The sequence below is a fragment of the Squalius cephalus genome (genome assembly GCF_949319135.1).
Source record: "Squalius cephalus genome assembly, chromosome: 8".
In the NCBI taxonomy this organism is placed as follows: domain Eukaryota; kingdom Metazoa; phylum Chordata; class Actinopteri; order Cypriniformes; family Leuciscidae; genus Squalius; species Squalius cephalus.
Window position 1 is genome coordinate 42,087,089 of NC_137129.1, and position 18,516 is coordinate 42,105,604.

At 37.7% G+C, this 18,516-nt stretch overlaps 1 protein-coding gene across 11 annotated transcripts in view; it reads right to left on the reverse strand.

Annotated features, from left to right (window-relative positions):
• The window catches only part of LOC307163699 (RNA-binding motif, single-stranded-interacting protein 3-like), a 44,759-nt gene that overhangs the window by 14,468 nt on the left and 11,775 nt on the right, over positions 1-18,516 (reverse strand). For 6 of the 11 annotated variants that reach the window (XM_079879901.1, XM_079879896.1, XM_079879899.1 and 3 more), the window contains 5 exons: positions 13,296-13,387; positions 7,967-8,124; positions 6,620-6,699; positions 3,520-3,623; positions 172-215 (listed from right to left, as the gene is read on the reverse strand). In XM_079879901.1, coding sequence (XP_079736027.1) covers positions 172-215; positions 3,520-3,623; positions 6,620-6,699; positions 7,967-8,124; positions 13,296-13,387 — 478 coding nt within the window. The remainder of the gene's footprint in view (positions 1-171; positions 216-3,519; positions 3,624-6,619; positions 6,700-7,966; positions 8,125-13,295; positions 13,388-18,516) is intronic. The other 5 variants (XM_079879892.1, XM_079879900.1, XM_079879897.1 and 2 more) reach the window with 3 other exon arrangements.

The following is an 18,516-nucleotide window of genomic DNA, read 5'->3' on the forward strand; positions in this document are numbered from 1 at the left end:
TCATTAGGAGACGGACACAGAAAACAGGAAGTGAGGGATTTCCTGTAAGCAAAACACACTGGGAGAGGCAATCTTTCCTCCTGTCTCTCTCTCTTCTCATCTGTCTGTACAAGTATGTGTGTGTGTGTGTGTGTGTGTGTGTGTGTGTGTGTGTGTGTGTGTGTGACGTACCCGTTCTGCATGACGGCAGGCTCGTATGTGAGTGTCATTCCCGTCTGCAGAGACACACAGAGAAGCGTTAACATGTGACGGTGTGTGAACAGTGGCTGTCAGTCTCTTTCTAATCCTGTTTCAGCTGAAGAGTGTCACTCCATCACATGAGCAATTATACATTTATACATGACAGTTAATGAGAGCGAGTTTAAAGGGATAGTTCACCCAAAAATGAAAATTATCCCATGAATTACTCACCCTCAAGTCATCCTAAGTGTATATGACATTATTCTTTCAGACGAATACAGTCTGTGTTTATGTTAAAAAATGTCCTGGCTCTTCCCAGCTTTATAATGGCAGTGAAAGGATGTTTCTGTTTTGAAGTCCATAAAAGTGCATCTATCCATCATAAAAGTGCATCTATCCATCATAAAAGTGCATCCATCCATCATAAAAGTGCATCTATCATCATAAAAGTGCATCTATCCATCATAAAAGTGCATCTATCCATCATAAAAGTGCATCTATCATCATAAAAGTGCATCTATCCATGATAAAAGTGCATCTATCATCATAAAAGTGCATCTGTCCATCATAAAAGTGCATCTATCCATGATAAAAGTGCATCTAGCATCATAAAAGTGCATCTATCATCATAAAAGTGCATCTGTCATCATAAAAGTGCATCTATCATCATAAAAGTGCATCTATCATCATAAAAGTGCATCTGTCATCATAAAAGTGCATCTATCATCATAAAAGTGCATCTATCATCATAAAAGTGCATCTATCCATGATAAAAGTGCATCTATCATCATAAAAGTGCATCTATCCATGATAAAAGTGCATCTATCATCATAAAAGTGCATCTATCCATCATAAAAGTGCATCTATCCATCATAAAAGTGCATCTATCATCATAAAAGTGCATCTATCCATGATAAAAGTACATCTATCATCATAAAAGTGCATCTATCCATCATAAAAGTGCATCTATCATCATAAAAGTGCATCTATCCATGATAAAAGTGCATCTATCATCATAAAAGTGCATCTATCATCATAAAAGTGCATCTATTCATGATAAAAGTGCATCTATCATCATAAAAGTGCATCTATCCATCATAAAAGTGCATCTATCCATCATAAAAGTGCATCTATCATCATAAAAGTGCATCTATCCATCATAAAAGTGCATCTATCATCATAAAAGTGCATCTATCCATCATAAAAGTGCATCTATCATCATAAAAGTGCATCTATCCATGATAAAAGTGCATCTATCATCATAAAAGTGCATCTGTCCATCATAAAAGTGCATCTATCCATGATAAAAGTGCATCTAGCATCATAAAAGTGCATCTATCCATCATAAAAGTGCATCTGTCCATCATAAAAGTGCATCTATCCATCATAAAAGTGCATCTATCCATCATAAAAGTGCATCTGTCCATCATAAAAGTGCATCTATCATCATAAAAGTGCTCCACATGACTCTGGGGGGTTAATAAAGGCCTTCTGAAGTGAAGTATGTAGTTTTAAATATGGATATTTTTCTTACACAAACACATGGCTTTTGGATGACTTGAGTAAATCATGGGCTAATTTTCATTTTTGGGTGAACTATCCCTTTAAAACTATTATAACCAGACGTGACATGTTTTCAGCGGCATGTAGGCTAATATATGAAAATGCTGCTCGACTCGACAAAATCAGAATTCACATGATGCTTGATATTATGCATGCAAAATAATTTTGGACCAATGAGATTTCAGTGTGGGCGGAGCTACAGAGTGTGAAAACACTAATAGAAACAAAATAAGGGAAGAAAGGTCTCATCACTCGTTGCAGAGGTTGGGTTTATTTGAATTAGAAGTAAAACTGAGGGTTATTTGTGAACTACAGAAGCGCAGCGGTGATGAAGAGCAGCTGTGTGCAGATGTTCATGACTGGAGTGAGTGAGTGAAAGTGTGAGCATCAGAGTCGCCACAGACACAATCCTCAGTCTTCAATCAAAAGATTTGAAACTAAATTAAAAGACGAGTATACAGAACAATGGCAAAATGAAAATAAAATACATCACAAACTTCTCTGTTATCAATCCCTGAACAGAGATATCCAATTGGCCGAATATCTCAAAACAAAAAATCCAAAAGAAATACGAATTTTAACAAAATACAGAGTCAGTGACCACGAGCTGGAAATTGAAAGAGGTAGACATTTAAAAGTGTGGAGACCAAGAGAGGAACGTGTCTGTACACACTGCCACCAGGGTATCGAAACAGAATTACATTTCCTATGTACATGTCCCAAATATGAAGACTTAAGAACCAAATATTTCCAAAAATTTGAAAAACATATACCAGGCTTCACTACCTACTCTGAGGACAAAAAGCTTCCTTTTTTATTAGGGGAAGATAAAAGCACAGCATGGCTAGCAGCTAAATATGTCTTCTCCTGCCACAATACAAGGCTAAATTAATAGAAAATTGTTTAAGAGGTATTTATACAAGTTATGTATTATATATATGTATATATATATATATATATATATATATTTTTTTTTTTTTTGTTTTTATCTTGTTTGTCTGTATTCTCTTCTTTTTTATATGTACATATATATATATGTGTATATGTATGTATGTATGTATGTGTATATATATGTATATGTATGTGTATGTGTATGTGTGTATATATATATATATATTATTGTTTCAACGTACCCTTTGAGGGACATGCACAGAATGTGTTTAGTATCTGCATCTACATCATAATTATCCTGTTTACTTGTATTACTATATCAGATGTATTAACTCCTTGTTGTTGTTTATATTTGTTCTTATGCTTTGGCAACACAGATGCATTTTTTTTTTGTCATGCCAATAAAGCAACATGAAATTGAAATTGAAAAAATTGTGTGTGCGTGTGAGTGTGTGTGTGTGTGTGTGAGTGTGTGCAGATGTTCATGACTGGAGTGAGTGAGTGAAAGTGCGTGTGCGTGTGTGTGTGTGTGTGTGTGTGTGCAGATGTTCATGACTGGAGTGAGTGAGTGAAAGTGTGTGTGAGTGTGTGCAGATGTTTATGACTGGAGACATGTGGATCAATCTGTGCTGCATTAGTGAATGTGTGTGTGTGTGTGTGTGTGTGTGTGTGTGTGTGTGTGTGTGTGTGTGTGTGTGTGTGTGTGTGTGTGTGTGTGTGTGTGTGTGCGCGCGTGTAGATGTTCATGACTGGAGACACACAGCAGGATCTCATCTGAGCCTGAGGAGACGTGTGGTAATGGTGAGCCTGGTTTACTGTAAATGACACACTGTGTGTGTGTGTGTGTGTGTGTGTGTGTGTGTGTGAGAGTGTGAGAGTTCTCACCTCTCCTTCCCTCCACACTCGGCCGTTCTGTGAATATTTACTCTGGGTTTGTCTCTTCTTCTGACCGCCGTCAGCAAACTTACATAGCAGCGGCTCAGACGGTCCTGCAGAGAGAGAGAGAGAGAGAGAGAGAGAGAGAGAGAGAGAGAGAGAGAGAGAGAGAGAGAGAGAGAGAGAGAGAGAGAGAGAGAGAGAGAGAGAGAGAGAGAGAGAGAGAGAGAGAGAGAGAGAGAGAGAGAGAGAGAGAGAGAGAGAGAGAGAGAGAGAGAGAGAGAGAGAGAGAGACAGACAGACAGAGAGAGACAGACACTGAAACTACAGCAACACCAGACACACACACACACATTACTAAATCACTATCTGTCGAAATCTATTTACAGTATACAAAGACAGATCTACAGATAGATAACTGGATAAATGGATAGAAGGATAGATAGATAGATAGATAGATAGATAGATAGATAGATAGATAGATAGATAGATAGATAGATAGATAGATAGATAGATAGATAGATAGATAGATAGATAGATAGATAGACAGATAGATAGACAGACAGATAGATAGACAGATAGACAGATAGATAGATAGATAGATAGATAGATAGATAGATAGATAGATAGACAGATAGAAGGATAGATAGACAGATAGACAGATAGACAGATAGATAGATAGATAGATAGATAGATAGATAGATAGAAGGATAGATAGATAGACAGATAGACAGATAGAAAGATAGATAGAAGGATAGATAGACAGATAGACAGATAGATAGATAGATAGATCCCGCAGCAGAAACTCCTGCATATCAGTCTCACTGAGACTCTGAGACACCGAGAGGAAACACACGTCTCTAAACCAGAGTCTGAGATCAATCAAAAGATCTCAATATGAGCTCAAATATTTCTCATCCAATCATATGAGCAGAATCAGAGCTCTAGACTCTCACTGGACGATGACTAACGACTCATTAGGGTCACAGAACCAAGAACTCTGTGAGCTCTAAAAGAGCAACATCTGAGCAATGACATCCATAAATCCCCAGCTTCTCCAGTGATGTTCGTCAGTGTGTGTTAGGGCGTTTCACACCTGAAAGTCCACACCAAGCGCACTAAAGAACTTTACATGACACACTCGCATCCTGTCGTCATCATCTATATGGGCTGCATCTTGACATTGATTGGTTTGTAAGCGGACGTGTGTCTGACATCAGCGTGTTGTCAATTCGGCGGGTAACTTTGACAAGAATGAATGAACAGACGCATATCGTTGCCACTGTACTGTTATTATTACGGCATTACTCCCTGCAGCACCAGCTATACTCGAGGCTAGCTCAAATTCACCAGATGAACATCCTCGTCGTGCGAACATTTTATCGTCGCCGGCAGGAAAGGAGGAGAAGACTCAAGCAATCCTTCGGGAACCATCGGAACCTCCTGCAAACGGTCTGAAAGTCAGAACATGAACACACAGAACATGCTTTCACACTACCCTGGTAATCCAGAGTTCTCGCGAGAGCACAAGTTGAATTTGCTCAGCGAGTTACTCTGGTGTCGAGTAATGATGCTTATTAAATATGCCCTTGATCTGAGATGCACCAATCACAGCGGGTTATCTGATATAGGCGGAGCTAAAGATGACGACAGCGCTGTGACGTCAAAGTCATTAGTAAACATTGCAAGATGGCTATGGATGAACACCAGTTGTTTGAAACGGCTTTGGCCGCTACAATGAACGAGTTAGACTTGGCTTTTTCTCTAAAAGAGGAACAGAAGACGGCGCTCGAATCGTTCCTTTGCAAGAAGGGCGTTTTTGCTGTTTTGCCGACCGGATCCGGTAAGAGTCTAATAGTCTAGAGTCTACCAGTTAGCGCCGCTGGTAGCTAAGCGTATGGGGCTTGTTGTGATTGGTCGTAGTGTTATCCAATTGCGTGCAGTGAGATTTTCAAATGCATGCTTGGTGCCGCCCCTCGAGCTGGCCGATCTTCATTAGTCGACGCCAGACCATTAATCTTTCCGATTTAGGTCTGGATTTCCAGGCTACTTTCACACTAGAAACAGACCAAACCTTTGCTCAGTTTGATTCGGATCGAGACCGTGGTCCAGGGGAGGTTTCACACCTGTAATTTTGATTCAGACCAAACTGAAAAATCCGAAAATCCGGCCCAAACAAGGTAGATGTGAAAGGGCCCTAAAAGAGCAACATCTGAGCAATAACATCCATAAATCCCCAGTTTCTCCGGTGATGTCAGTCAGTGATGCGCGGGTCAATGCATAACAACCCGCACCCGACCGACATTTTCAACTAACCCGACCGCAACTCGGACCGCAAAAAAAAAAAAAAAAAAAAAAAATTATTGTACCTGACCCGCATTTTTTTAAAAGTAGTAAATGCTCATCGTAGCGTCATTGGGCCATAGACATAGGAACTAGGGATGCTGTATGATATAGCCTAGTGTTATGAAATAAAGGCTTGATTTATTCATTTATTTCGTTTCATTTTCTTAACAATTAAGATGCTACATGTGTTTATCCAGTCTAATCGAAGTGTGCGTCTCTACCCCGACTTTCCCAACAAAAATCCCGCCCCCTCTCAGAAAATACATAAAACTGACATTACTGAGCTAGGTTATATGCGTTTAAAAGTAGCCTATTAAAATGGTACAATGGCATTGCTCAGTTCAACTTGTTGGGAAATCGGGCATTTTGTCCCGCGTCAGCATTTATTCAAAAGTTAATAATGCTCAACATTCAAAAAGTAAATAAGGATTTCCCACTTGTATTAGTAGGCTTAGGCTATTTCGCCACATGGATGCCCAATTGAAGCTCTCACAAGCACAACATTTGTGTATTTGCGGCCGATTTCAAACGACCCGACCGACCGCGACCCGAATATCATTAAAAATATTTTTGGATGACTCGTAACCGCAGGCACCCGCTCATTTTGGATCAACCCACGCATCACTGATGTCAGTTACAGTGTGTGTTAGTGATCTGTCTGCAAGCACACGTTTACCTGCTCATTCATCAAGACTGATGCGGGAGATTTGACAAAACGACAGCGTTTATGCGAGTACTGTACTGAACACAGAGGCACTGGTACCTGGGACGCCTGGTGGAGTTTTGAGATATTTTCCATTGAAATTTTGTATGACAACTTCACATTTCTCTGTGGATTCCATCCTGAAGAAGAAAATACACACATGACAGACATTCACACACATGACTGGAACAAAACGGACAGCAGGAAATCACAACATTGTGTTTTGTTTTGTTAGTTGCTAAATTTACGGTAAAAAAAATCGGCAGCTGTGGTTGCCAGAAATTTACCGTGAAATATACGGTAGCAACATTTTAGGTTTTACAGACTTAACTTAAAGGGGTGGTTGATTATGATTTCACTTTTCTAACTTTAGTTAGTGTGTAATGTTGCTGTTTGAGCATTAACAACATCTGCAAAGTTACGACGCTCAAAGTTCAAAGCAAAGGGAGATATTTGCTTTTAAAGAAATCGCTTTTTAAGGACTACAACAAACGGCTGGTAGAGACTACACCACATTCCTCCTGGGTTAGTGACATCACGAAACCTAAAATTTACATAAACCCCGCCCCCTGAACACGATTTATAGATTATCATGACAGAATATGCTAATCAATGACTAGAAGATAGTTAACTCCAAATCAGCAACATACATTTAAACATGAACAAAAAAGTTTTTTAAATTTTCAGGACACAAGCTGTTGAAGCTCCGCCCCCTGTGCCGGGTGCAGCAGCTCATTTGCATTTACATGATGAATCAAAGCTCATCACAAGCAGCTTTTCCATAAGGAAGTTAATACTAATAATAAACAGAAGCTGCACAGTGTCGTTCACACAAACACTAAACACCATCATGGTAACACACATGAAATTTTAAAAATGCAATAAGCATTAATTTAACAACATTAAATGTAACATAACCTAACCCTAATGTACATAACAGATTAGAAAGACCTAAGAAAAACTATGAAGAAACAGTTATTTAAAAAAATAATACATCAAATGTGAAGTGTCAAGCAGGGAATTGTGGGAATGTCAATTTACGGTTTTTCACTGTAAATTATATAATGACTTGTTCTTTTTCACTTCCAAAAACTGTAAATAAAATAAAATAAAAATAAAAATAAAAGTTAACGGTATTTTACTGTAAAATTACATTAAATGTACTGTTTGATCTATCACAGTTATTTACCGTATACAATACAGAAACTTTCAGTTAACAGCCAATTAACAGTTTTTCAGCTTTATTTGTAGCATTTTTACTTTTACCGTTAAAATCACAATAATTTTTTTACAGTTGAGCCTCATTAGCACAGAATACATGAAAATACCTTATTTAAAGTCTATTAATACTCTGTCTACTGAGGTTATAACATATAAACACACACACACACACACGCGCTGGTTTACCTGGCGAAGCCGACGCCTCTGCTTGCGCCGCTAGCGTCTCGTAACACGCGCGTGGAGATCACATGACCGAAGGGTCGAAGCACCGCCTCCAGCTCCTGTTCATCCATAGAGACGGGCAGATTAGACAGGTACAGGTTAGTGGGGTCCTGCTCCTGCTGCTACAGACACACACACAGACACACACACACACACACATACACACACACACAGATCACTCATGTGACTTAAACACTCGCATTTTATGCTGTAATTGACAGTTTGAAAGATTAAAATGAATCAAACATTGCAACTTCAGAATCAAAGCAATAAAACATGTCTAAAAAAACAACTAAAATTAAAATAATATGGAAAATATATATATTTTTTAATTATTCAAAATGTTAATATTGTACAGTATATCAGTGATACTAAAATAACATTGCATCTGAGAAATACAGAGAAATTATACATTGGGGATTTTCACTGCATTTTTAATGAACAATTATGCATTAGATTATTTACAGAATCATGCATGAGGACAAATGTTTGGTTGTGTCAGTCGTGTGAGAACATGAACACGTGTAAAGGTCTGAAATTTCCGCACTGTAAAAACTAAATACGACCTCACGTCGTGTCAGTCACGTTTACACACTGCCTCCAAAACTTTCCTCCATTTTCTGCGTCCAAAGCAAGCGTTTTGAGAGGTGTTTGAAGATTCAGAGCCACTGAATGACGAATACGGAAGAAAAAAAATGCATACGAAAATTTCGGACTCAGTGTGCACGGACCGTAACTGTGTAGACCAGGGTTCCTCAAACTCGGTCCTGGAGGGCCACTGTCCTGCACAGTTTAGCTCCAACCCTGATCAAACACAGCTGTGAGTTTCTAGTGATCCTGAAGACATTGATTAGCTTGCTCAGGTGTGTTTGATCAGGGTTGGAGTTAAACTGTGCAGGACAGCCGCCCTCCAGGACCGAGTTTGAGGAACCCTGGTGTAGAATGTGAGTTTGTGACGACAGATCAGGGTTCGACTCTCATTCACACACTAATAGACCAACACACTAATAAACACTCATAAACAGCAGTGAGACAGACTAATAATATAATGAATGAATGAATGAATGAATGAATAATATAACATAGTATATAATAAATACAATTTAAATAATTTAATATAATAATTTTATATATACTACAAAATGTATACATAATATGAACATTGTGTAAATTTAAGAAATATAATTTTTTATAGCTATTTAAAATTATTATATTTAAAATATTTAATTGTAATATTTTAAATATAATATTTCTATAAATATTTACATATAACTTATATATATATATATATATATATATATATATATATATATACAGGAAAAGTGTGACAACTAGCCCAACAACATCTGTCATGTGTGTGTGTGTTATGGTCACTCTAATCCATGAAGCCACACACACACACACACAGAATGCTTACTGTATTTATGTATGTATGTGTTTGTGTGTGTGTCCATCTCCTACTGGCATGTACATGTTCAATGTGTTCCTTGTTTGGAAGGATTGAGTGACTGGCACAGGAAGCAGACGTGCCTGGCAGTGTGTGTGTGTGTGTGTGTGTGTGTGTGTGTGTGTGTTTCCTCCTGTTGTGTAAACAAACATAAACACACACTTGGACTCCTCCGTGCATATGTTCTTTCCGACGCTCTGATAATTGTGGGAAACCTGTGTGTGTGTGTGTTTGTTGCTGAATATGCTTTCAGAAATGACACAAATACTGAGTCTGATCATGTGACTCGCAGCGACTCGGACCCCGTTCACATCTCATCTGTGTTAATGAAGAGGTTAATGTGAGTTTCCTCTCATTCTGTCTGTATTAAATGCTCCACGTTCTCCTGAAATCTTCTAGACCTTTTACCGCCTCAGATTAGACGAACAGATGAAGCTCTGAGTCTAGTGGAGAGCAGACGGAGACTTTCTCCTGAGAAAAACACTAATGTTGTTTAATGGATCTTTTCTTTCACAATTTTGTTACAATTTCTTTCCATAAAATAGCTAATATTTAAGAATGTGAACGTTCCACTTCTGCATCACATCCACTGTAAAAGAAATGGTTTTAAAACAATATATAGATTTTTGGAGTAAGTCTTACAAGAAAATATAATTTCAGTACTATTACTTCAAAAATATCAAAATTCTGTTACTTGTCGATACTTTGCTAAATGTACTAGCAATTCTATTAGTGAAAATTATTTCTAAACTTCTAAACTACAATTAATATGTGCACTTTAAAATCCCACTTTTGCAGAAAATGCAGAAAAAAAAATAGCATTCAAATAAAAAATGTAAGTATTTTTTTTAGGCCATTTAGTTAAATATTATTATTATATATAATTAAATAAATTAGTTATAATATAAATTAATATTAAACAGCAAGAACTTACAATATCATAATGATGCACTTTGGGCAAAGCATAGTGACAAATATTACATATACATAAATATTTGTATTATCAAATTTAACAAATGTACCTTTATGTGGCGTTTTTGATTATATTTTCTGTAAAACGGAAGTCACCATTACAGTAATTAGTGTCTCTTGTTGGTTTATACAACTTGTTTTTGTTTCATATTTTATTTCAGTTAAAGTTCACGTAACAAACCATCGCTGTGTCCAAATATGCCTACTTCCAGACTATATATAGTATGCGAACAACTAGTGAGCCGAGTAATTCATAAAACAGTAGGGGAAAAGTCCTACTATTTCCGGCGGGATTCTGAAGTGTGCATGTGATGGACAGTTTACTATCCCATGATGCCGCGGGAGAGGATGAAGGACGTCTGGATTTCATTCACACTATACAGAACACACTTTATTAACAGTTGCGAAGTAAGTTTCAAACCCAGTATAGTTCCTACTCTACAGTATGAGACGCATTGCCTGTTATAACTCCTCCCACTACACAAGTGTGTTTATGTATCCATGTGAAATTATAATAATAATATGTGTGTGTGTTCTCTAGAGGTTTGTTCAGTACACGTAAACAACATGCAGAATATATTTGCTCTAAAAAACAAGCTCATTATCATACACATTAATATGCAAATATATAACCCACATAAAAATTACCATAGTAATCATAGTTTCATCTAAATCAAAAGTAAAACTATAATAAATCACGATGATATCTCCCTTAAGACACTTTCATAGTCTTCCGGTCCTGTCTTTCAATCAGCGCACTGCATACACAAGTGTACTTGTAGTTTAGTAGCTCACACCACTTGCTGATTATTTACAGTGTGCATAATTCACACAAAGCATCACGGGAATAGTGTGGATACAAATCTCTATTCCTGTGGAAAACATGGCCTAATGAGTGCTGGATCTTCCCGCCATTTCAGGTGAGAGAGGAAATTTACATGTGATTAGCATCTCATTATCATATGATTATAGCGAACCGACCGCAGAAAACAAAACTGAAATATCATTATTCATACTAACTTGAAACCAAAACTGACTCGGTCTACTTGTGTGTTCCTGGTCGTACTGTGAATGATTTATCTAAAAAAGTTATTCTAAAAATAATAATAATAAGAAAAGAAGATATTTCATCAAAATGAATAACTTTCTCCACCTCTGAGCAACTTTTCTGTTCCACTGAGGCCATCTGTCTGAGTTCTGGAAGAGACGGTTAGTTTTGAAGGGCAATGTGAGGGAGTTGTGGGTAGCAGAGGAGAGAGATGCATTATGGGATTGGGTTCGCCGCCCCGCTGCTCTAATTACAGCTCGATCACAGTTTGAGGTCAGAAACACAGAAACACTCTCAGAATCATCTCACACTGAATACAGGGTTTCAGTTTCAATGTGCATTTACCCAAAGAGACTTCGTCAAACAAAAGCAATTCATCATAGAGCCTAGAGTCAAAACTATCCTTAATAATGATAGTGTTCAATAATAAAAATTGGGCCATAATTCATTTCCTGTTTTTCTATACCCAAATTAAGCTCTCTTAAAAGGACTTGTATTATGCCATTTAAGATGTTTAAATTTTAAAACCTTAAATGTGTTCAAACTGAATGAGTTTTTAAGAAGCGTGTGACTGTGTTTACATGCACCGGTTTCTATAAGTGCGAATCAGCTCTGTTTACACGGGCATCACACACACACTACACACTGACTAAACCTCTGAGCATTTGATGAGAAGCTCGAGTCCTGTCAGTAAAGAGACACTGTGAGAATGAGAGATTCATTTAGAGTCACATCACCTGACTCTGTGTGTGTGTCTGAGAAATCTGTTAGATCAACTAATTAACACCCGACTCGACTGTCAAACAGTAACGAGAGAGAGAGAGAGAGAGATAGAGAGAGAGAGAGATCAGATTTATTAAGCTCATAAAGGAGGAAAGACAGAAAGCGCTTCTCATGAATATAGAACAACTTTGACTTAAAGTCACAATGAAACCAAAATGGACAATTCTTTTTTCTTTTCTTTTTAAAATGGAATATTGCAGTGTTTATACTAAATGATTTATTGGTGCACATCATTATTGTTTTAAATTCATGTTCCCCTCCCTCTTGCCGCATCTCTTCTCTTCTCTGATGATGTGGGCGGGGCAACCTGTCACTCACATGAGATCCACCAATAGCAAACCACAACCATCCAATCAATTCCTCACAGACAAAATCAAGCCCCGCCCACATTTGTTCTTGTTTGAGAAGCAGTTTCACGTCACAATAGTAAGAAAAGACGAGCACAACTTCTGTTTCATGCCGACTTTAAGCATTAGAGAGATAAAACTAGTAGAACAACTATATACTAGTTCTCTGACCAACATCAAGATGAAAAACATCTTGAAAACGTTAACTGAAATAAAATAAAATATACAATGCAACATTTCTCATTTTCTATCAGCTCAACTTGATGTTCTAAAATAACTAAAACTGAAATTAAATATAATAAAAACTATAGCCATAAAACAAATTAATGAAAATGCAATAAAAACTAAATTACTAAAAACGTTACTAAAATTAAAAATGAAAATGGAAAATACATAAATAAAAACGAATTAAAAATATTAATAAAAACTATAATAGTTTATCAATGATACTAAAATAACTCTGTAAAGAACTAATAAAACATTTTACACTTTTATCCAAAACGACACAGCGTTCATGTCATGCTACATATAACCCTCATTCCCTGGGAGTCGAACCCATGACCTTGGTGTCGGTGCATGAAATAGGTCTACTTTTAAATACATCAAATGTTTGAATGTGCAGAAGATAAAGCTCATACAATCTCCCGTTACAGTCGTGAGGATGATGAAGATGATGAAGGGATGAAGATGTTTTACCTTCGCCATCTGCGCCTGTACACCGCTGGCCTTCAGAGACAAAACAGCCTTCTGCGCCGCCGCCGGACAGTCGAAGTCCACGAAACCATAACCTGCAGACACGGCAGAACCATAACGTCAGGTCACATGACCAGTATCATCAGGTCACATGACCAGTATTATGAGGTCACATGACCAGTGTTATGAGGTCACATGACCAGTATCATCAGATCACATGACCAGTATTATGAGGTCACATGACCAGTATTATGAGGTCACATGACCAGTATTATCAGGTCACATGACCAGTATTATGAGGTCACATGACCAGTATTATCAGGTCACATGACCAGTATTATCAAGGCAAGAGGCTTGTTCGACTTCATGCAGCTCTGCGCAGACCGATCGGCGGCTGACTTAAAGCAGTGCATGCCGGTTAGAAATTTTGTCCGACTTGATACAGCGCCGACACCACGTGACTGTGACGTATGCCATCAAAGTACCGCGAGAGCGATTCGAGAGTAGCCGGAGAACTCAGCCAGCGCAGCTTCTCAAGAGCGGCTGCACGAGGGCTGATGACGACACAGCTGTTCCACGATTGGCTGATGACGACACAGCTGTTCCACGATTGGCTGATGACGACACAGCTGTTCCACGATTGGCTGGATTCACCGCATGACAACGATCACGTGTGTTTCATGTTTATTCGAACACCTTTAGTTCCTATAAAGCTCTCAAATCAGTTTTTTATAACAGTAAACACTCTTTTCATGTCGTTGCGATGTTATATTGTGTCATGTTTATCAAATTAAAACTGATTAAAAAACGTAGACTCCACTTCATTGATAGTAGCTTATGTCGAACTTTATTCTTGTTCAAACAGACGCTGTATGAAGCAGTACATAAAGTATTGAATGAAAATGTCTCTGAAACATCTGTGCATTATTAGGCAAATATTGCATTTATTTCACTTCAGCTGTGGTAAAGTAGGCTATGCAAACACCACGTGAGCGGTCACCACGGGAACCAGAAAGTGTCCGACTTCACGTCTCCGTTTGCAGCTCCTCCCGCCTGCACGCGGCTACTCTCGCCGATCGGTTACATCCAGCCGCAGCCGATGTCCAACACACCTAAGGCAAGTTTAATTATATAGCACATTACTTGATGCATTAACTAAAAAAGTAACAATGAGAAATATATATATATATATATATATATATATATATATATATATATATATATATAACAGCATTTATTAACCTGTCAATGTTAGTTAATAAAAATGTCAATGTTCATACAATCACATCATTTTAAAAATCTTAAGAAGTTTATTCAGAGGATCTCAGATGTTTTAAGTTGTTTAAGTTTTTTTTATGATTTTTTAAGAAGAATTGCTCTCACACTTGCTGAATGATTCCGAAAAGGATTATGTAATTATTGGCTAAAATAAAAAATAAAAAATTTTTTTGAAGTCTTTGAATTCAGCAGAAAATCATGTTACGCATAATCATTACCAATCATGGCTTACATTATCAATCATTACTTAATGCTTAAATACAACAATTAATTTAAAATAACCCAATAAATTCATAAAACATTTTACCTTTGTGGGATTTAAGTCAAGTTGGAGGTTATCCTAACTTGAAGAAGTTATTTACAAAGGTTTTTAAGAAGATTATTTTCAAGAACTTTGCATTCTTCTTAAGTTTTGATTTCAGAAAAATCTTAAAGTCGCCCTGTGGTGAAAATCCAGCTTTTAATGTTGTTTATGTGTCTCTGTGGTGTTTTTAATATGCTTTAAGATAAACCATGTGTAACTTCATAAGTCGACACCATTGCTGAGTATTTCCTCCTTAAAACTGCAGTGAACTAGCCTGGGTTTCCCTATACTGCCTTGCTCGCAGTGCGATTTTATTCACGCTGCTCGGCAGTCTGGACACCATGGACCAAATTTTCCCCTGAAAAAGGGAACCAATCACAGAACGGGGAGGGAGCAGCAAGACTATGACGACACCGAAGCAGTTTGTTTATATCAGACTCGACCTTACCTTCTACCCTCATGTTTATCTTGCACAAACGGTAATATTCGCTAAACGCCATCGTGTACAAATAAATCTTTGACCCATCGTGTTTTTCCTCGTCGAATTTCTGTCACTCTACATACGTCATCTGGTATAATTGAAGCGATTGGCTATGAGCTACATACAGGCGCATTTGATAGATATTCATAGCGCCCAATAAACGGCTCTGGGCATTCGTAAACCACGCCTCAAATACGAGAAAATGTACACGTGGTTCCCAGACCAAGTCTCAAATGACACTTGGTCTGACGTTAGCCAGGCTAGCAGTGAACCAAAGACAGTCTCAAAAACAGTCTTGTTTCTGACGTCACAAACTACCTTGTAACTAATCAGATCAACGTGTGATCGTCAACCAGTGGATCTCTGAGCTGAGTGAGTGGAGGCGGGGCTTATTTTCATATTCATATAACCATGCATAATAAATGAGGCGAGGGTGTCGAGTTACGTTCAAGATATTTTAAGGAATGAAGACATTTTTTCATGGAAAAAACATTTAAATATGTAATTTTGGTGATCAAAGATGAGTTTTAAGGGATACAATTATTGACTACAGGAAAGAACATTTTTAAGAAGCATTTTTGGAAATTCTTAAATGGCACTTAAGAAGATTTTTACTCTAAAGAATGTGTCCTGAATCCGTTCCTCATCCTTGAGCGGATCACGTCTAAAAGCACTTTGTGAAACCAGGACTCATTTCATCCCAACGTTTTCATGATCCGATCACCTTTAACCAGGCGTCGTGTGAGAAACGCCTGAAGACCCTCAGGATTAAACCCTCCACACGCTCGTCTCCTTGGCAACAACCCTGCGTTTTCTGCGCCGACTTCACTTTGTGTTCCCCATTTTTCCTGACCTCATCCATCAGCGAGTCGGGAGGAAACCCGCAGACCCGATTAATGAGTTATGAGATATTTATGAGTGACCGCTCTTTCCCACAATCCCTCACTCGTCCTTTATTTTCCGCCACACCTTCATTCTCGGGGCTGTATCAGCAGATAAGGGTCATACTGGTGTTAATTAAAATTTCATGGCAGATTAAATGCATTCACACACACACACACACACACACACACACACACACGCAGTGTTTGGATTAAAGCCGTCAGCAGTGGCCCGTTATCCAGGAGAGATGAAGGTTTAATTAGAGGGGAAGTAGGTTATAAGACCCTCTTCACACATCAAATCCTCAAATCCTTCCTCACGGACACACTGGGAAAAAAATCATACGAGCGGAAAGTTTTAGGAGTTACAGAAGGGCTAGTTAACCCTAAGAAGCCTACAGTGTCATATTTGATACTCGAAGGCCTGTAAATGATCTAAACTTTACTGATTGCACACAATCTAAAACAACTATATTAACCCTGTAAAAGCCCACTGTATCATACATGATGCATGCATTTTGCACTGTGATTGATAGTTCAGACTCTTTTATCCAGTAAAAGTCTTTCAGTATAATTGTACAAACATCCTTCAGCTCGAGCTTCACGAGTCTTTCTGTGTCAAATCTGAGCTGATTTATCAAGGAAACGCAAGAATAACTTTGATATTGTTAGTAATATTTCATCTGGACTGAAGCAGGTTTACTTGATTATCATCATCATTTATTATCAAAATCATGAGTATCAAATATGATCATCGGGTTTATTAGTTCATCTCTCTATCATCATTGTATTGCATTGCATTATGTTTGAAAACTACAGAGCTTTGATCATAAAACTGGGCATTTAAATATCATCTCACTATATTATTGGCAGATATTGATATTGGTAACCATGTCTGTATCTGCTGTACTATTATAAAGATCTCATTGATTCACATTGCAAAAATCATAATTTCATCAGTTTTTGTCCATATACTGTAAATATCAACATCTGCACCAGATTGCATATTTGTGCTCCTATATGTGAGCCATAAAAGCCTGACGTATCAAATATAATTCAAAACTCATGCAATTATTTAATGTAAAGCTTCAATAATTGATGCTGCTAGATGCTGAAGAAACAAATGAAACGAACAACAGAAAGACGAAACACTAGATGCAGTTATAATCTGACTATGATGAGATTTAGACAATAAAGTTTCCCTCATGTTTATGCAATACTTCAATCAAACTGATGCAGAATCATGAAAACTGCATGTAAACGGGAGTGAAGAGGTTTGCTCGTGTCATCTAAACATCTTACATCCATTAGTGGTGCTCAGAAACTAAATATATTAAAGTTAAAACATCTACATAAACTATAGATATAAACTAGTTGACCCTCCCTGACACATAATCTGTTTAACATTATATAATAACATTAGTGCTGACAGACAGGCAACTAATCGCACCAAAATAAAAGTTGAATATATGTGTGTGTGAACGGTGTATAATTATTTCGTATATATAAATAAACACACATGTATATATTTAAGAAATATTTGCATGTGTATATATATTTATACATAATTTATATTATATATAAATATGAATATTTTATATATAAATACCAAATTTTTCTTAACTATATACACTCACCTAAAGGATTATTAGGAACACCTGTTCAATTTCTCATTAATGCAATTATCTAATCAACCAATCACATGGCAGTTGCTTCAATGCATTTAGGGGTGTGGTCCTGGTCAAGACAATCTCCTGAACTCCAAACTGAATGTCAGAATGGGAAAGAAAGGTGATTTAAGCAATTTTGAGCGTGGCATGGTTGTTGGTGCCAGCTGGTGTCAGTTACTGGGATTTTCACGCACAACCATTTCTAGGGTTTACAAAGAATGGTGTGGAAAGGGAAAAACATCCAGTATGCGGCAGTCCTGTGGGCGAAAATGCCTTGTTGATGCTAGAGGTCAGAGGAGAATGGGCCGACTGATTCAAGCTGATAGAAGAGCAACTTTGACTGAAATAACCACTCGTTACAACCGAGGTATGCAGCAAAGCATTTGTGAAGCCACAACACGCACAACCTTGAGGCGGATGGGCTACAACAGCAGAAGACCCCACCGGGTATCACTCATCTCCACTACAAATAGGAAAAAGAGGCTACAATTTGCACGAGCTCACCAAAATTGGACAGTTGAAGACTGGAAAAATGTTGCCTGGTCTGATGAGTCTCGATTTCTGTTGAGACATTCAGATGGTAGAGTCAGAATTTGGCGGAAACAGAATG